Below are 18,852 nucleotides of genomic sequence, written 5' to 3' on the forward strand. Positions count from 1 at the left end.
AACAGAAACATGTTCTCTCCCACCTCTTTAAAAGTAATCCAGCCATCAGAATTACAAATCTTGGCCAAAGTTGATTTGAATACCTCTTTATTCACTATTTTCTCATTAATGATCAAAGCGAGAAGACAGTGCTTTCCTCTTGTCTATGAGATTTGGCAATATCTTCTGGTAGTATGATCTCTAGTCTTTCTTCTTTTGTGAGTTTCAAGCCTTCCCACAATTTTGTTATTTCCGCCACCATTCCGAGAAACTCTTAAGACTAGAGTCTAAGGCATCGTTTGTATTCGTAACCCATCTCAACTCATCTCATCTCATCATTACAACTTTCTCAAATTTCACACAAAATATAATAAACAATTCAATTTTTTTTAATTTCAAAACAACTTTCTCAAATTTTCACACAAAATATAATAAATAATTTAACTTTTATTCTACTATTCATAAATCATCTCAATTCATCTCTGAATCTAAACCACTCTTAAGATACAGAAGTTTTGTTAGAGCAAAGCAACAAACCCCACCCTTCATAGAAGGATGGAACATATGTTGACCACGTTAGGAAGCTTTTTTAATGGATGGCAACATATTTCCCTTTTAATTATATTTTCCAAGAAAAAATATTTAAAATTGATACAAGTATTTATCTTGGAAAACTTGCAACTTCTTGGGATATTATATATCTAAAACATTTTAATTATCCTCCATTTAACTATTATTCTTTAATCATCGTTTAAAATAAATTAAAATAATTAATAAATAAGTAAATAATAATATAACTATTAAATACTAAGTAGCGATTATAGAAAGATGATAATTATAAAATTAATAGATAAAGTTTTCTTATATAATATTCCCAAAACTTTTTATAAATAAATATTCACATAATATTAAGATAATACTGCCTTTGATATTATTTCAATTTTCCACATTTCGTTATCATGAAATACTTTTTGAAATTCAACTTCACTTCATAAAAAAAAGGATAAATGATATACGGCTATGCACAATTTTCTTTTTAAAGTCTTTTTAAATAATTATGTTTTAAATGAATGGTATTTATAAAATAATTATAAAAATAACGTATTTCTTATAAATATTTTTATTTTTAAACATAATTAAATAAAAAAATTGTAAAAAAAATCAAGTTGCTGTGAAAAATATGTTCCACTTGTCAATGGCCGTACCGAAACAGTGCTCGTACGTTCCATACTTCCACGACGGCAGTCTCTTTGTAATTGGTGGCAGCCAAAATCTGTACAATCTATCTCTAACGCGTACTCTTTCTGTTTCGATCTATGACATCCCACCACGTGGGCTTCCTCGCTCCCCCTCCCTTCCTGTCGTTACAAAAATAATCACCATAGCTACAATAATCCCGAGATCCCCCTGAAAATATCCAGCCCCCCAACTACCCATTTTGATTTCATGAAGCTCCAAAAGCACAGAGGACAGAGAGTTTATTTTTTCAGTTTATAGAGCTTTGTTTGCTTTAAGGAAATCGTATTCACCGACCATCCGTTTTGGTTTCAAGAAGCTGCAAGAGCACTGAGAACAAAAAGTTTCTCTTTTCAGTTTGTAAAGGTTTGTATGCATTAAAGAAATCATTTTTCTTTGGCTAGTTTGGCATACAGTTTGATTATGTGCGGTTTGGGTATGGAGATAAGATAAGATAATTTTAGATGAAAGTTTAAAATTGAATAAAATATTATTAAAATGTTATTTTTTAATATTATTATTATTTTAAGAAAATTAAATTGTTTAATATATTTTGTTAAGAAATTTAAAAAAGTTGAAATAATGAGACTGAACATTTTCGGAGCCTAATTCGAAATAATATGTTGATTGAAGATCTGACTGTTATGTGAATTTTCTCTACTCGCTTGCTTGGTCTCTTATGGGATAAAAATGTTACTGGATGTCAGTTAGTTCTTCTTCTCTGTTTTCTTTTTTGTGTGTTTGTGGATGGGTAGATTTTTGGAATGTGCGTCTTGAGACTTTGTTGCATATTGATAGTTTTATGGAGGAGAATGTGAGTTTTAGTATTGTCTTAAGACGTCTTCCGAACGAGGTAGGATAGTTTTTTGTTTACTTCATTAATTGCTTTGACAAATGGTGAAAACATTCATTTCAAGATTCAATTTCATCTTGATTAATTCAAGATGACTTAAAGAAATGTATCTTTTCAATTCACAAGTTCCATCTATTTCTTTAAAACCTTTCAATGTTCTTGCATTTCTTAATGTATGTGTTTCCTTGAACCTGCAATCTAGTGTTGAAGGTTGCATTTTCTAATCCCAGCCGACTAGGTCTAGAAGAATTCTGACTCGCTGATACAGGAAACAGGATGAAAATCCCAATAGTATTCATACTAGTCTATTGTTACGATCTCACATCGATTAAGTATTAAATTGGTTGATGGTTTATAAGCTCCTAGGCTCCCTTCCCTTGTAAGCTAGTTTTTAAGGGTGAGTTCTACCTACTGGATTCATAACAAATGGTATCAGAGCCATCCCACGTCTAAAGTCATGTTGCGACGGTTGCAATCGTGCGGCACAGGGGATGATGCCGGCATGGCAGTGTTCGCCCGGAGTTAGGAAAAGACTTAGCGCCCAGCTAGCCCATGTGAGCGTCGGGACCGCCGTGGACGTCAGCTGTGGAGCGTGTTGGTTGTTACAATTCCACATCGACTAAGTATGGGATTAGTTGATGGTTTATAAGCTTCTAGGCACCCTTCCCTTGTAAGCTAGTTTTCAAAGGTGAGTTCTACCTAGTGGGTTTATAACATCTATGGTGCATGTGGAAGCTTCATGCTCCCCACATACTCATGCACTCTGATAAGTATGCATCTCGATGTTCAATTTTGAACTTTTACATCTTAGCCTTATATAATATTTCATTATAGTTTTGAGTTATGCCGTCTCACTAGCAGTTTGATTTTGTATGTTTAAACACATTTTACTTTTGACTGTTTTGTTATATCTACTTAATATTCTCTCTTCGAAAATATATTTTGGGTTTTTAGATGGCTCAAGACCCTTCTTCTGGTGCTGAATCACCTCGGCGACGTTCTGGTCTTTTGCGGGATCAGGTCCAGCTGGTTAAAAGAAAGGACTCTGATCGCCACGAAATTGTCCCAATCGAAGATCCGCTGTCATTTGAGAAAGGTTTCTTCATTGTAATTCGCACATGCCAGTTGCTGGCTCAAAAGAATGAAGGCTTAATATTAGTAGGAGTTGCAGGTCCTTCTGGGGCTGGGAAGACTGTGTTCACTGAGAAGGTCCTCAACTTTATGCCCAGCATTGCTGTCATTACAATGGACAACTATAATGACTCTAGTCGAATTATTGATGGGAACTATGATGGTAAAGTTGAATCTCTTCTGATTTATTACTTGAACTTTTATAGTGGAGTGATCAGCATTTTTACTTCTGTGGATTTCGAGTATGGTCTTGAAAATCCTTACAGGCATCAATTTTTCTTTAGTTTCTCAAGCAACTGCATTTTTCATTCTATCGGATTCCCTTTGAGAAGACGACTGAGCGAGTGACAACCAACAATATGCTTTACTGTTTCTACATATGGTTGGGGATCTCCTTAATGACTAGCAGAGTTGGTTGTTAGGTCTTCATAGTCAGTAACATTGACAAAGAATACTAGTACACATAAAATTGAATTTTTGGGATATCTCTAAGCATACTATGGGCTATTCAGATTAGTATCTGTCTAAGCAGTTAATCCTGAACATAACTTGCATTATTGATCTTACATCCATCTTTATCATTCCTCCCTCCTCTCCACCTCCTCTTAGTCAATCCCACTTTCTTGAGTGGCAAATCATGGATACATAATTAACATTCTCATTCACCAAGTACTGTGGCTATTGTATTCATCTTTGAAATTTCTTATAAATGGATTTTATTCTATTCTCTTCTTATGTCAGAAAAAAACTTGAGATTCATTTAAGTTGAAAAAAATTTATTAAATACTTTTGGTGAAATATGCTGCAGACCAATGAAATTTTGATCACTTGTATCACAAAATGTTATACATTTTTGTAGCTGTTCTTAAAATATAATTTTGTCCTGAGGTTATTATTTGCTTATCATTAAAGATAATGATTCAAGATGAGAGAAGGATTCATGGAAGATGATCTCTAATTATTGTCCTGTTTTGTGACAGACCCACGCTTGACAGATTATGACACATTGCTTGAGAACATACGTGATTTAAAAGCAGGGAAACCTACTCAGGTCCCAATATATGATTTCAAGACTAGCTCTCGCATAGGTTACAGGTTGTGTCTCGCTTAAATCTCTCTTTTCCATTGGACTATTGTCTAGGGTCAGTGACATCTCCACTTATTCTGCCTACACAGAGGGAAATAAGACAAAGAAATAAAAACTAAAAATGTTTTCACCGTCAAGGTTTTTATTTAGAGTCTTAAAATACTTGGTGGTTTCATAAATTTATAATTTAAACCTGCTCAATCAACATGCATGGCTCATTTCTCATTGCTTGGTCACACTGATTCTTCTTATAGGACAGTTGAAGTCCCTAGCTCCTGCATTGTGATAATTGAAGGCATCTACGCCTTAAGTGAAAAACTGCGACCTTTGCTAGATCTTCGTGTCTCTGTCACTGGTGGAGTTCATTTTGACCTTGTCAAACGGGTTTTACGGGATATTCAACGTGCTGGCCAAGAGCCTGAAGAAATAATTCATCAAATCTCCGAAACAGTATTTTCACTGATTCTGCATTAGATATTTTGCTTACAGACTTTGACAGAGTTTGGAACTAAGTATTGCAATTTTAACTCATCTATAATTGTTCTCATCATTTTTTTTCTTGTACACAGGTATATCCCATGTACAAAGCTTTTATTGAGCCTGATCTCCAAACAGCACATATAAGAATCATCAATAAGTTTAATCCTTTCACTGGATTTCAGAACCCCACTTATATACTAAAGGTGAACCTTTTATTAACCAACCTGGAGTTTTTATGGTTAATTTGTTTTTAAGTGAATCATGATTTTGTTTGTTTCATCTGACTCTTGCACTGAGTGCTTTGAACTTTTGTAGTCAACAAGGGCTGTGACGGTGGATCAAATCAAGGCCATTATTCCTGAAGAACATAAGGAAACTGCAGAAGAAACATATGACATATATCTACTACCACCAGGTGATGATCCTGAAGCATGTCAATCATATCTGAGGATGAGGAACAGGGATGGCAAGTATAATCTCATGTTCGAGGTAGGGATACTGCAAAATCATGCTTCTTTATTGCAGGGATTATTTATTTATTTTCATACTTTTAGGCTTTTCCTGTTTTGTCCCTCCTGCAATTAGTCAACTGTTGTACAATTGATAAAATATTGCACTTCTTATAACACTACATTATGAAAGGATATCAGACATCCAGTGGTTAGTTCATATTTTCTTCCACCTCCAATCAAGAAAAAGAAAAATGAATCTACTTGTTCCGTCTTGATTTTAGGTTTTATTTTATCATACGAAATTGGATGCTATCACCTGATTCATCATTTTATTAAACTTCTTTGCTGCATTGGCTGTATCTTCTCCCCTTCACCTCTTGCTTGAGTGCATTGTTAAAGCCTCTGTACCAGATTTCCAGAGGTAACACATCACGTCACACCTTTTGCTCATGAAGAGTGTAGTCATAGATATTATTACAAACATGGAAGCTTGTATGTAGCATATACGTTACATTATACCTAAACGCTCCCCTCTCCCCCCGGTGCATGTACTTGTTTCATATGAATTTAATAAAATTAAGTAGCTTTTAGTGACTATATCTTGATACTCTTTTTTCACTCTTCCTGCAAACAACAGTGTGTAAATTTGTGTTCTATAACGAGATTCTAACTTTAAGGAATTTTTGAATTTTTGGATATTTTGCAATTGTGAACACTTAATAAGAAATTATGTTGACTTTGTGATTCCCTTTAATGCCATAGAACATGAACAATCAATATTGTAAAGGGATAATGTTCTTTAGTGGCTGATGGAGTTTGCTTGAATGTTCTCCCTTGATGATTTAAATTTTACAAAGGGACCTATGAAGACTGAAAAGTGCCTGAAACTTTAGATTTCTGACAAATCCTGCTTCTTGTTTCCAGGAATGGGTTACAGATAGTCCATTTATAATATCACCTAGAATCACTTTTGAGGTTAGTGTTCGCCTTCTTGGAGGGCTCATGGCCTTGGGGTATACAATTGCGACCATCCTGAAACGGAGTAGCCATATCTTCTCTAATGACAGGGTGAGCGTGAAAATTGATTGGCTGGAACAACTTAATCGGAAATATGTTCAGGTATCTACCGATTACTTCATTCCGTTGTTCGAGTTGACTTGGAGCCTATTACGCCAATTCCCTTCTTTATTAGCGTTGGGTTCTTTTGTTTTGTACCTAATGATTATGCACGAGTTTTCTGCTTCAAAAGTTTCTTAGTTGAATTTCCAAAGCTAGCATTAGTCTTTATTTTTCCCTTTTCTGGTGTTAAGGTTCAGGGAAGAGATCGTTTACATGTTAAGTATATCGCAGAGCAGTTGGGTTTGGATGGTTCATATGTTCCTCGAACTTACATAGAACAAATTCAGTTGGAGAAGCTTGTTAATGATGTCATGGTATGACTTCCAACTGAGCTTGCAGATATCTGACGTGTTCATGGTCCTGATCTGATGAGTTTGCAGGCATTGCCAGCTGATTTGAAGACAAAGCTTAGCATAGATGATGATTTTGCTTCAAGCCCTAAAGAAGCCCTTTCACGAGCCTCTGCAGATAGGAGAATGAAGTATCTCGATCGGTACTCTCTAGTTCTAGCAACAATTTTATGCTTCAGCAGTCTGAGATGGGAAGAAGCTCACATGTTCTCCCTTTGGTCTATTTATATATTATCAGTTTTTGGCTTAAAAATAGGCCCAAAACTATTTAAAGTTTATGAAAGTCTGCTCTCAAAATACTGTTACATTTTCGGCAGATCACACTCATACTCAAATCGACGGGACAAGAACCTGCCCAAGCTGACAAAGCTTTCTGTTAACAACAGAAGGTTTGATGGGAGAACCCCAGAATCACCTGCAGCACTTGCAAATCCAGTGAGTATATGTCTGATTTTAGAGTTATCCGATGCTATTCTATTGGTATTTTCTTTGACAACTTTGAGCTTACCGTTCTGTTGTCTATAAGCTAGAAACTATAATAGAAGGAAGGAGGGGCAAGATTATATCAAGTTTTCCCATATGTCTTTTTGCCTTTTTAGTATAGAGGAGTTGCAAGACATGGTATCACCATCAACCAATACCATTGGTGAAAATATATATACCTTTGCTTCAGATTGGTTTCTGTTTCCTTTATTGCCCTTTCCTGGTTCTGTTCTTTGTATTGCCTTCATGCATCAGTTTACACGGCATTAGTTTCGCTCATCAATTTATTTTTGGTTTCATTTAGGGAGTTCTCACTCAACTCTCAGAACAAATTTCTACACTGAATGAGAGAATGGATGAGTTTACATCCCGTATTGAAGAATTGAATTCAAAGATCTCTATCAGGAGAGTTTCAGCTAGTCAACAAAACTTGGCTCTGCAGGCTGAAGCATCCAATGGCAATGGACCCACTTCTCTTTTTGCGACTGGCTTGGGGAATGGTTCATTGACTGGGTCGATAATGCCCAACTCTTCATCTTCTTCCCAATTGGCTAGGGAGTCCCCACTAATAGAAGAGGTAACCTAAAGAATATCATCTCCATCTTTTTACTTGGTGAGGGGCAAAAAAAAAAAAAAAAGAGAGATAAATGACTGTTGTGTCACATAGCACTTGTAAAGTTTCGTTAATTAGTCTTTTAGCTACCTGGGGTAAAATAGATTAGGAAATTATAAACAGAACCGTCCTGAAAACAAGAAAAAAGAGAGATTATTTTATCAAAAATTAAAGAATACTCAATATAAGATCATCTTTTATTATGTAAATAAAATAATTATTTTTAATTGAGTTAGTAGCTCTCTCAACCAAAAAATGTTGGAAGTTCTGGTTTGAAGATATGATTTGTGCTCCCCAAAGAAAAAGACAAAATAGAGAAAGTAAAAGGATTAGGAAGAGGGACAAAATAGAGAGGGGTTCGGATGATAAGATGAGTGTATCAAGGACAGACTTTGCAAAGTGGAGCGGTAAAGAACATTACCCTGTCAGTGTAGTACTAAATTATACCTTTTTCATGTGGGTGTGAATAACATTTATGAGATTACATTGAATCTCCTTTCACAAATAGCAAGTGAAGCAGACCTTCGGGTCAAATTATTATCGATTCTTTCTGATCTTGATATATACTTTTTTGGAACACTAGTCAGTAGGAACGACATGTAAACTATCCCTAATAAGTGAAAGAATGGGCGTAAATAAATATGAGATTCAATTCATTTATACTGATAGAAGGAACACTCTTTTGGATGAAAGTTTTTTTCTTCTTCTATTCATTTATGTGCAAACAAAACGTGTAAGAATATCATTGTCAGCCTAATAACCTTACTAAGTCACCACATTCGAGATGGAAACTTGTGCTCCTCTTGTCCTCTTCCATCAGAAAATTGACGACAAACAAAAATGACTGATGCTGCTAACCATGATGTATTATGCATGATGAAGCGTGGCTTTAAGCATCTTGGGTGTTGGCTTTTCTTGTTCTTCTCTTCATCCTCACATAACTGAAAGTATGGGGCACTAAGATTGGATAAATTTGCTTTTGGTTAAATGTTAACTAAAGTGAAACAGATCTCTATCCATTTGATTAAATCGTATATGCCCCAAGTCACAGAGGGTCTTCCTTGTTATGTTGCAGTGGATGTCTGATCAAATACAAATTCAAGATGATTGTCCATAACTGTTTGTATCTATGCCACAATTCAAGTTTAATATTCCATGCACACTTTTGATTATGGTACCTGTTTCCTGAACAGATACTTCTTATTACCCGGGGACAACGGCAAATCATTCATCAACTGGACAATCTGACCACTTTTCTCCATGAGTACAGGGGAGAGAGATCACAACATGGAAGAACAGATCATACAAACAGAGTGATTGATGCCGATTCCATCAGCTTCCCTCTTATTCTAACTTTGGCAATTGGTGGTTTAGGTGTCCTTTTATTCAGAGGTTTGGCATCTGAAAAATAATCTTCTTGCCAAGCTCCTCATTTTTCAGCATCCATTGACATTTACACGATCAAACTTTAGGGCAGAGAGAGAGAGAGTGTGTGTGTGTGTGTGTGATCTGATCATTGATAGTTCCATAGTCCCAATTTCTGGCACTACTTGGGCAAATCAAACTAGTATTATCCTTCCTTGATAACTTGTAGAGTTTATGTTGTTCGTCACAGTTTCCTAACACAGTTTCGTCAAACTAGTATATTATTACTTGAATGATTGACGATATACATACTATTTGTTTGCAACTCTGTTTAAAATAAAGGGCAACTATGTAACATTTGAAATTCAAATCATCGAATATTTTGTATTTTTTATGAAATGACATGTAAAATAGTTAGATAAATTTCAATATTCAAAGTGCTCTCTCCCTTACAGCATTAGCTTTGAAGTATCCAAAAAAAAATCAAACATTTTTCTATTTTAGATGAAAAATGATATTTGCCGTATTAAAATGTGTAATTTTCACGCACTCTTGTGAAAAGAGTAGTTAAATCTGAGACTTACATAAAAAAAAATTCTAGAATTCTTTCTAGCCCTCGCAATCAAAGTAATTATAGAATACAATAAGCTGATTATATATCCAAGAGTGAGAGAAAGGGCTTCATCGTGCTTTAAGATATGGCCATTATGTTAGTATAACACTATAACCTATATTTTTAACGATGAATTCCGCTTTTTTAAAATGAGTGTACGTGGCTTGCATTAATTATGACTATATCTAATATTATTCGATTTAGTAATGCTTCATTTTATTCTAAATTTTATTATTTTCTGTCACGTTTGATGACATAAAATATTTTAAATAGTGATTTACGATCACAAAGAATAATTAATTACGACAATATCTTGGATGAAGAAGAGCATTACTTTTTGGACACATCTTGGATCAACCCCGTGGCTTTCTCATCTGTACAACACTTTCATTAAAAAAAAATATATATATATATATATATATATATAAGGAAAAAAAAATTATAAAAAAACTTAGTGGATATGTAAGTTTTTTGTGTGTACATTTAATATTTTTCTTACTTTTTTATCATAATAAGGCAAGGCATACAAAAAATGTGTAGATGGTAGACAAAATGATTCCATTTTTTTTTCTCTCCATACGATTTGTCCTTTCTCAGTGATAGTTGATCCTCTTGGAAGTAAAATCTTTTGAATTATCAATGAAAGGTGGTTGATGGGTTCGCATTGTTGAGAAAGGCAGTAAGGCGGTGAAGGAGCTTGTATTGGATACCTCACTGAGAAATAGATAGTGAAGATATTAGAGCAGTGCCCCCGGTCAGAAGAGGAGTTTATAAGAATCTCTTGTGATGGCAATAGTGCCTTTATAGTACAAAGCAACACTAATATATATGGGAGGTATTTGACAGTAATAGAATATAGTGAAGGTAGGAGATGAGGTATCCTCATCATCCCTAAAGAAGTGGAAGGGCAAGGATGGATAAAGATGACCCTGGAACTTATGAGAAAGATGGCCTTGGAACTTAGGGAGCTATATGATAGTGCCTCAAACAACGCAATGAGGAATAGTATTTCAAGTGTGCCCAACAGAGAAGAAGAAGATATAGAAAGAAGAGCATTACAAAGAAGAGAAGATGATAAAGAAAAGTTTCCAATAGCATAGGAGAGTATGGTGGCAAGAAGATTGTATGAGACAGTGCTGGAAGGTCTGACAAGGGTGCAACATCGTAACAAGGGCAAAAATGAAAATATGGAGGGTTGGTTTGTATACGTTGGACAGAGTATACAAAACCACCAGAAAATGACATATTTTGAATTTGATGTGATTCAAAGCTCCAAGGCAAACATGTAAATGGCAATTAACGGTTGTGCAAGAAGCGTGTCCAGGGACCTCAAATATCTGAAAAGGCATTTGTTAGAAGTGAAAGAGATAGTGAATAGGCTTATAAGGAGAGTGGTCGACAAGATGAGCCATAAAATAGACTTGGGCAAAAGCAAATGGGACAATTATAGAGTTCTGGCTCTTTGGACTCAAACTTGGACCAGGAATACAAATGGGCCACAATATTCACGAGCCAAGAAAGAGAAACAAAAAGTCCACTGGTGGGTCAAACCTGGGTTGGAAACCGGGTTGTCGTCTAGAAAGTCCTCGACGCCAATGACTCTTAGGGAGAGGGATGCACAAAACTCATCGCTGGAGCACGAGTAGGTGGGTGGCACCCTAGCAAATTCTCTGTCGGTGATAACGTTGGTGGTAAACGTAATGGCCATAGAACGCACACCCATCGCAAGAAACTCATCGAAGCCAAAGATATATTGGACAGAGACATCATAGAACCGACTGATAGAGGTATTCGAGTGGGTGGCTAGTATCCCAATGGAAGAGGGGGTGGGGGCGGCACCAAAGCTTAGAAGAATTGATGTTGGATTGGTTTCTAACGCATAAATTATTGCCCAAACTGTCGAAACCTAAGGGAACACTTATGTATCAACCCAAAATGTGCCTTTCTGTGGAAATGTAAGGCTTTTTTTAGCCTGGGAGAGGTTCAAACAGAGGTAGGGCTCTATGAAAGGCATATCACAAGGGAAACATAGTTTACAGATAATGTGATAATTGTGTTTGAACTGGTTAGGGCAGAGGAAGAGCATTGGCTATTGCTCGGTCCTATTTCTGACAACTTGGATGTGGTACAAACAAACCCCCCCTCTTTGTCAGTGAAGAGGGTTATTGGGATGAACCAACTCCACTGTCTTCCCTACATCCAAGTCATAATAGTAGCATCCAGGTCTTCGATTGGGTTATCTACAATGCAAAAGAGATTCAAAATTGTGTAGGGATCTTGTGTGATGGCTTCGAGGACCAATTCATAGCTCTCCTTGTAGCTATAAAGGTAGGATAGACTCATTCTAACTCAACTGGGAAGCTCACTTCAGTTAAGAAGAGAGCTAGAGAATTAAAAAGGCTTGATTGGACAATAAATGATGGAGTAAGAGAGATGAGCTCGAACCGTGGAAGATCGAATGGAAGGGCAATGGAGAGTTTTTATAAAGCCAAAAATTGTTTCATGGAATGTAAAGGGGCTAAATGAAATACCTCAACGTTAGAAACCAGCTTCGTTAATGGAGAGTAGATATGGTATGCTTGCAAGAAACGAAGCTTAAATTTATCCCCCTATGCATTATTAGGAGCTTGTGGGGTTGTAGTCAAGTTGGGTGGTATTACTTGCCATCCAATGGAGCATAAAGAGATATCTTAGCGATGTAGGACAAAAGACTAGTGAAAAAAAATAGAAGATTTTTTGGGAGACTTTATGGTGGCTTGCTCATTTAAGAATGTTGTAGATAGATACTAGTGGACTTTCGCTAGTGTTTATGGACCTAATCTAGATCGCACATGAAGCTTATTATGGGATGAGCTATTTGGAATAAGCAGCATATGGGACTTACCTTGATGTATTGGTAGCGATTTCAATATTACTCGATTCTCGAGTGAAAGATCAAGTGGTTCTAGCTTTACCCCAACAATGGTAGCATTCTCTAACTTCATATTTGAACAAAATTTATTGGACATTCCTCTTGCAGATGGCTCCTTCACTTGGTCAAGCAACCAAGAACACCTCTCTTGGTCAATGATCGATAGATTTATAATATAACCAGAATGTGAAGCACACTATCTAGACCTTATTTAAAAGAGACTCCACAAGTTGTGTTCTGATCATTTTCCAATCCTCTTTGACTGTGGAAGTCTTCATGGAGGCCCAAAATATTTCAAGTTGAGAACATGTTGTTGAATGTAGAAGGATTTCTCGACAGAGTCCAACAATTGTGGTCTTCTTACTAATTTCATGGAAACCCAAGCTATATCTTGGCTTGCAAATTGAAATACTTAAAAAAAGATCTTAAGATATGGAATGAGCAAGTGTTTGGTGATGTGGAAGGCCAAAAAATACTCTCTTTGAGGAACTCAAGGGACTGGAGGACATGAAAGGGGAGAGGGAACTATTTGAAGTAGAAAGGACTTGTAAAATCCAAGTGACTGCAGATATTGAAAGAGTTTTTCTTATTGGAAGAAAATCTTGGAGATAAAAATCGTGAGTATTATGGTTTAAGGAAGGGGATAGATACATCAAGTTCTTTCACCGGGTGGCTAATTCACATAAGAGAAACAATGCAATAGAGACGTAGGTGATTGGTGGGGTGGCTTCCTCCAACCAACCAAACTGAGATCATATATCATATTATCAGTTACTATGAGAATGTGCTCTCAGAACAATTTTCTTGAAGACTTAAATGGGTTTGCTTTTGAAGTTCTTGATGCGCAGGGAACAAAACAACTCGAAATGCCGTTTGAGGAGTTAGAGGTCAGGCAAATACTAAAATGCTTGGTAGGTGACAAAGCTTCAGGTCTAGATGGTTTCTCTATGGCTTTTTTTCAAACATGTTGGGAAGTGCTTAAAGACGACATGATGGGTTTTTTCATAAATTTTATGAACATGGAAGGTTTGAAAAAAGCATAAATGCAACTTTTATAGTCTCATATTGAAAAAGCCTGGTGTTGTAGAGGTAAAATATTATCGTCCCATTAGCTTGGTGAGCGGGATGCACAAAATTCTCTCCTAAGTAACAAATGTTTGGATAGTAGACTCAAGTCGGGAAAGTCGGGGCTTTTTTGCAAGCTGGATTTGAAAAGGCCTATGATCATACCAACTGGAGATTCTTACTCTACATGGTGTACTTGGATCCATCGTTGTATCTGTACGACTTGTTTCTTTATATTGGTGAATAGCAAGCCAAAATGCTTCTTTAAAAGTTCACGAAAATTGAGACAATGTGAGCATTTTTCTCCGCTACTCTTAGTTTTTGTGATGAAAGCTTTTAGTAAGATGATTTCAGGTGTCGTGGAGGGTGGGTTCATATATGGATCCTTAGTGGAGGAGGCAACTACTAGCTCTCTCAACATCTCTCATCTATTATTCACCGATGATACCTAGTTGGAAGAAGATGTATTTATTTAAAGGTGGTAGGGTCATCCTAATCAAAAGCACTCTCTCCAATTTACTAGTACGTCCTCTCATTATTTCTCTCTCCGCCAATGTTTATGAGGCGAGATAAATGATGAGTTTAAATTTCACTTTTGGGCCACATTATGCTCTCCCATTATAGAAGGAGAATTGAGTATTCAAAACTTGACATCTTTCAACAAAGTCTTGCTTGGCAAATGGTTATGGAGATATCATTATGAATATGAGCCTTGTGGAGAATTGTCATTGAATTAAAACATGGACAACCATGTAGAGAATGTTGTTCTAATGAGATGAATGAGCCTTATGGAGTGGGCTTGTGGAAGCATATAAGAAGAGGTTGTGATACATATGCAAGAAATATCCACTTTACTGTGGGTAATGGATCCAAGGTCAAGTTTTGGTATGATGTATGGTTCGGCTATAGGGCACTCAAGGAAACTTATCCACAAGTTTATGTTCTAGCACGGATGAAAGAAGCCTCGATTGCAGGCTTACTAATCATCTCCAATGGGATTTTTCAATGGAATCTTACATTCCTTAGACAAGCACAAGATTGAGAAATTGATGTTTCTTCGACGTTATTTGATATTATGTATTCCACCCATTTGTCGGGAGGAGTGGAAGACAAGAGATTTCGGTGCCCCTCTAAGAAAGGGATATTCATAGTTCTTTCTTTCTTACCAAGCCTTGACCACACGCAATAAAAATTCATTTCCATGGAAGAGCATTTGAAAGACCAATGCACCTCTAAACGCAACATTTTTTGTATGGACGAATTCTTTGGGGAAGATCCTCACTCTAGATAACTTGAGGAAACACCAAATCATAGTCACGGATTGATGTTACATATGCAAGAAGAGTGGAGAGTCCATTGAACATCTACTACTTCATTGTGAGATTGCCATGACTTTATAGAATGAAGTCTTCACTCGGTTGAGACTAGCTTCGAGAGGCATTCGAGGCAACTCTCAAATAGCATTCATATGGAAGATAGTCTCAATATGCCTATGGAAGTACATTTGGAAGGATAGGAATAAACAAAGTTTTGAAGATCATAAGTGGACAATGGATAAGCTTAGAAACTTATTTTTTTAAGAGTAATTCTACATACAACTGTGAAGTGTACAACTATCACATAATCGCTTTGAAAAAAAGTAGAGTCCACTATTAAAAAATTAATTTTTTTCATGTGGGTTTCATATTTTATTCACTTTTTCCAAAACGATTACATGGCAGTTGCACAATTTACGGTTGCAAATATCTTTTTTTTTTAATATTTTACTCTATTGGTCGATTGTAATGATTTTTATGAATTCCTTATATCACTAAACTAATATGCTTAGGTGTTGTTCTTGTATATGTCTCGTATACTTGGGCTTTTGTATACCCTTTTAATCAATAAAACTTTGTTTACTGATATTTTTTTTTTATCATAATTGGGGCACATCTCACTGTAACAACCCGATCCTAAATTTAGGTCATAATAAAAGTTTTATGTATTTTTTTCATATAGCTATAAATATTCTATTATTATCATTATTGTTGTTATTATTATCATATTTTACATTTATTAATTTTAATAATTTCTATATATGATTTTGTTTGAAATTAGTAGAGTTTTGTTTTATTATTAATAATTATTACTAGATTTTTATCAGATTTTAGTTTTGGTTTGAATTTAAGTCTCACTTCATTCTATCTCCAACAAAGCCTCTTTTTAAACACATTAAACCTCCAAACCCTACGTCTCTCAGTTGATGATCATACATATATATATATATATGTATATATATATGCATACGCAGTAGCTCTACTGCATGAAGAAACCTCACGCCGCAAACTGAGAACTATTTCAAGCCTCTGCCCAGCCACACTCAGCCTCCTGCCCAGAGTATGCCGACGCCACCATTGACCACCTCAAGGGACGACCCACGCAGCCCTGTCTTGCACCCATCGAACAGAGCACCGTTAAGGCCGCGACTCGACTACAGAACCACTGCGGCGACCCCACTGTGCAAACCATGCATGGCCGTGAAGGACCTCCGAGCGCTGTCACATACACCACATTGCGGCCTCTTTAGACGAGCACCTTGATGCAACCTCCGTTCTACGTAACCAGCCACCAGAATAGCCGCCCCACAAGCCACGACCACCACCTTGCAGAAACCGACAACACTCCTACACCACCATCGCCCAGCCGCTGAAAAACCACCAACAAATACTCTGTTTTACTGCACCGAAATAGAGGAAGAATTCTTTCCACCGTGAGCCACAAGCTAGCCACCCACGTCGCCAGCTCCTCCGCGACACATGCCACCTGCACAGAGATCACCGTCGGACCACCTCCCGTCCGCCACAGAAAGCGTCAACCAACCCAACCCCGTCGCACCCACTCCCTCTCGGTAAGCTTTGCTGCCGCTCTCTCTGTCACTTTCGGTTGCTTTTCGTCTCCCTCCCTCAGCATTGCACCACCACGGGGACCCTCCAGATGCGCCGCCATGACCCCCGCCTACCGCCTGCCGCCAGAGCCATCGTGCCGTGCAGCCCTCTCGGTGAGTTTCGGACCATCGTAGGACCTCTCTCTCTCTCTCTCTCTCTCTCTCTCTCGGTGTCACACCACAACAGAGAAGCCGCTAGTTGCGCCGCCGTGACCCCCGCTTGTCGCCTGAACCGCCGCGCAACCCATCTCCATCGCATACTCTATCTCGGTGAGCCCTCTGTTTTCTCTTGCACGACTTCTCCTTATGTTTCTGTCTGTGTGCCATAAAACCACCATGAAGCATTGTTTCACAACGGGCCCTTGGACCTTATGTATGCTGGGCTTATTTGATAAGCTTGTGTTTTAAAAAGTAAATTGGGCTTGATCTTCAACAACTGTTTTAGTATTTTTATTGGGCTTAACATTAATATTTTTAAAGATGAGTTTTTACTTAAGTAAATATATTAGTCAAATGCTTATTTTATTAAGAAAGTGTTTAAGGAATTTAAAATGTGTTTTGAAGTATATTATGGAGCCTATTATTTTAGTTAATTTTCCTTTGTCTATTTAGTAGAATTTAATAAAATTATTATGTTAAGAATTTTATAGAATTTATTAGATTTCCTATAAAATTTAATAATTATGTTAAGAAATAAAAAACAATTAAGGAATTTTTAAACTGTTTTATTTATTATTAATTAGATTTCAATAGTAATTGGTAAGTGTTTAATCTTTTATTTTAAATACTTATAATAGATTTTGATCTATTTTATGCTATTAAAGTTGTAAATTTTAATATATGTTAAGAATATTTAAATGTTTCTTGTTTAATTATGTTAATTATAAAAAAGGAAACCTATTTTAAGAATTGAAGTTTTTATGACTTATTTTTAATAGAATTGATTATATCTCAAGTATTATACTAAATTATATTTTAAAAGTAAGATTATGCTATTAGTATTGTAAATAATTTAAGATATCAATATTAATTAATTTTGTGATAAATAGAATATTTATTTGATTATGTTCTACGATGTGAATTTAATTAAGTAGGATATTAATACTTATTCGTTTCCAAACAGATTTAGTGATAGTTATTATTGCGTATAGGTGTCGATTTACGAAGTGATATTCAAGAAGAAGTGCAGCGAGGTAAGTAATTTGATCATAAATTAGGATCATCACAGTTTAGCTTATGTATAAGTATTATTCAAGTCAGTTCATTTCCAACCAATTATTTATGAACCGCTCATGTCATGTGCAAGCATGTCATTCAGCATAGCATACGATCATGTCATTTCGCATCATATTTAAATTCAGAAATTATGATTATGTATGTAATATGTCATGCATCTCATGTGTATAAGACATGTAAGCCATCTTAAATTTAAGTGTAAGATAAGATCAGATCAGTTAATAAGATGACCATTCAGATGTATGGTACCAATGCAGTTCAGTTTCAGGGTGGATGTGCAAGCCACGAACTTAGTCGTGGTCCACCATAGTATGCTAGAATACTATCAGCGGTTCCCCTTGCTGCAGCGGGATGTGGGGCCGGTGCACAATCTTGCACACATGGTTAAGTGTGTTGGCCAATAAGATAAATTAGTCAAATCAGTCAGTTAAGTCAGTTAATTCAGATAAATCAATCATGCATAGCATAAGCATCAGTATGAATAGTCATGAATTTTAAGCTCAACATGAAAGTTTTTATGAAAATCTTATGTTTATTACGTTTACGTTGTGATAGATTTCTTACTGAGTTTTCGACTCATTTTAGTTTGTTTTCATGTTTTTAACCACCCAGGTGAGGATGATGATTACGAGCAGGCAGCCCAGGAATAGAAGGAGCAGTTAATTTTAGTTTTAGGCTTTCTAAAATAAAACATGCTTTTATGACATGAATTTATTCAGTTTATTCATTTAATGTTTCTAGAAAACATTTTTATTAGACAGTTTTTCTACAAAATAAATCCTAATTTCAGTTATTAAATATTAGATCTCTTGCTGGGTTTATTTTATGAAAAACACGTGACACACCTAGCCTACGAGAAGGGGGTGTTACACTCACTTATAGAATACGATGTGGTTTTGAAGAATATGAGTAAAATGCTAAGACTCTAGCTCGCATGACCGATGACAGAAATATAT

General features: G+C 36.1%; 1 protein-coding gene across 2 annotated transcripts; it reads left to right on the plus strand.

Moving 5' to 3' along the window:
• The first annotated feature begins 1,232 nt into the window (after positions 1-1,232).
• Positions 1,233-9,455, plus strand: LOC108986688 (inorganic pyrophosphatase TTM1-like). Of its 2 annotated transcripts, XM_018959390.2 has the most exons (12): positions 1,235-1,581; positions 3,023-3,362; positions 4,180-4,294; positions 4,541-4,736; positions 4,856-4,969; positions 5,082-5,255; positions 6,143-6,337; positions 6,529-6,651; positions 6,718-6,830; positions 7,005-7,122; positions 7,475-7,747; positions 8,977-9,455. In XM_018959390.2, exons 2-12 carry the CDS (start codon positions 3,023-3,025, stop codon positions 9,193-9,195), a joined length of 1,980 nt encoding a protein of 659 aa, XP_018814935.1. In that variant the 5' UTR covers positions 1,235-1,581; the 3' UTR covers positions 9,196-9,455. The 2 variants fall into 2 exon arrangements, with proteins under 2 accessions (XP_018814937.1, XP_018814935.1); XM_018959392.2 differs by lacking the exon at positions 6,529-6,651 and having other exon boundaries at positions 1,233-1,581.
• The last annotated feature ends 9,397 nt before the right edge of the window (positions 9,456-18,852 follow it).

This window comes from Juglans regia, chromosome 15 (assembly GCF_001411555.2).
Source record: "Juglans regia cultivar Chandler chromosome 15, Walnut 2.0, whole genome shotgun sequence".
Classification (NCBI taxonomy): domain Eukaryota; kingdom Viridiplantae; phylum Streptophyta; class Magnoliopsida; order Fagales; family Juglandaceae; genus Juglans; species Juglans regia.

Excerpts from the sequence above, each read along its gene's own strand:
- LOC108986688 (XM_018959390.2), top strand. The coding sequence starts at position 3,023 with ATGGCTCAAGACCCTTCTTCTGGTGCTGAATCACCTCGGCGACGTTCT. Across the intron at positions 3,363-4,179 it reads TATTGATGGGAACTATGATG|ACCCACGCTTGACAGATTAT; the intron begins GTAAAGTTGAAT and ends GTTTTGTGACAG. Across the intron at positions 6,338-6,528 it reads TTAATCGGAAATATGTTCAG|GTTCAGGGAAGAGATCGTTT; the intron begins GTATCTACCGAT and ends TCTGGTGTTAAG.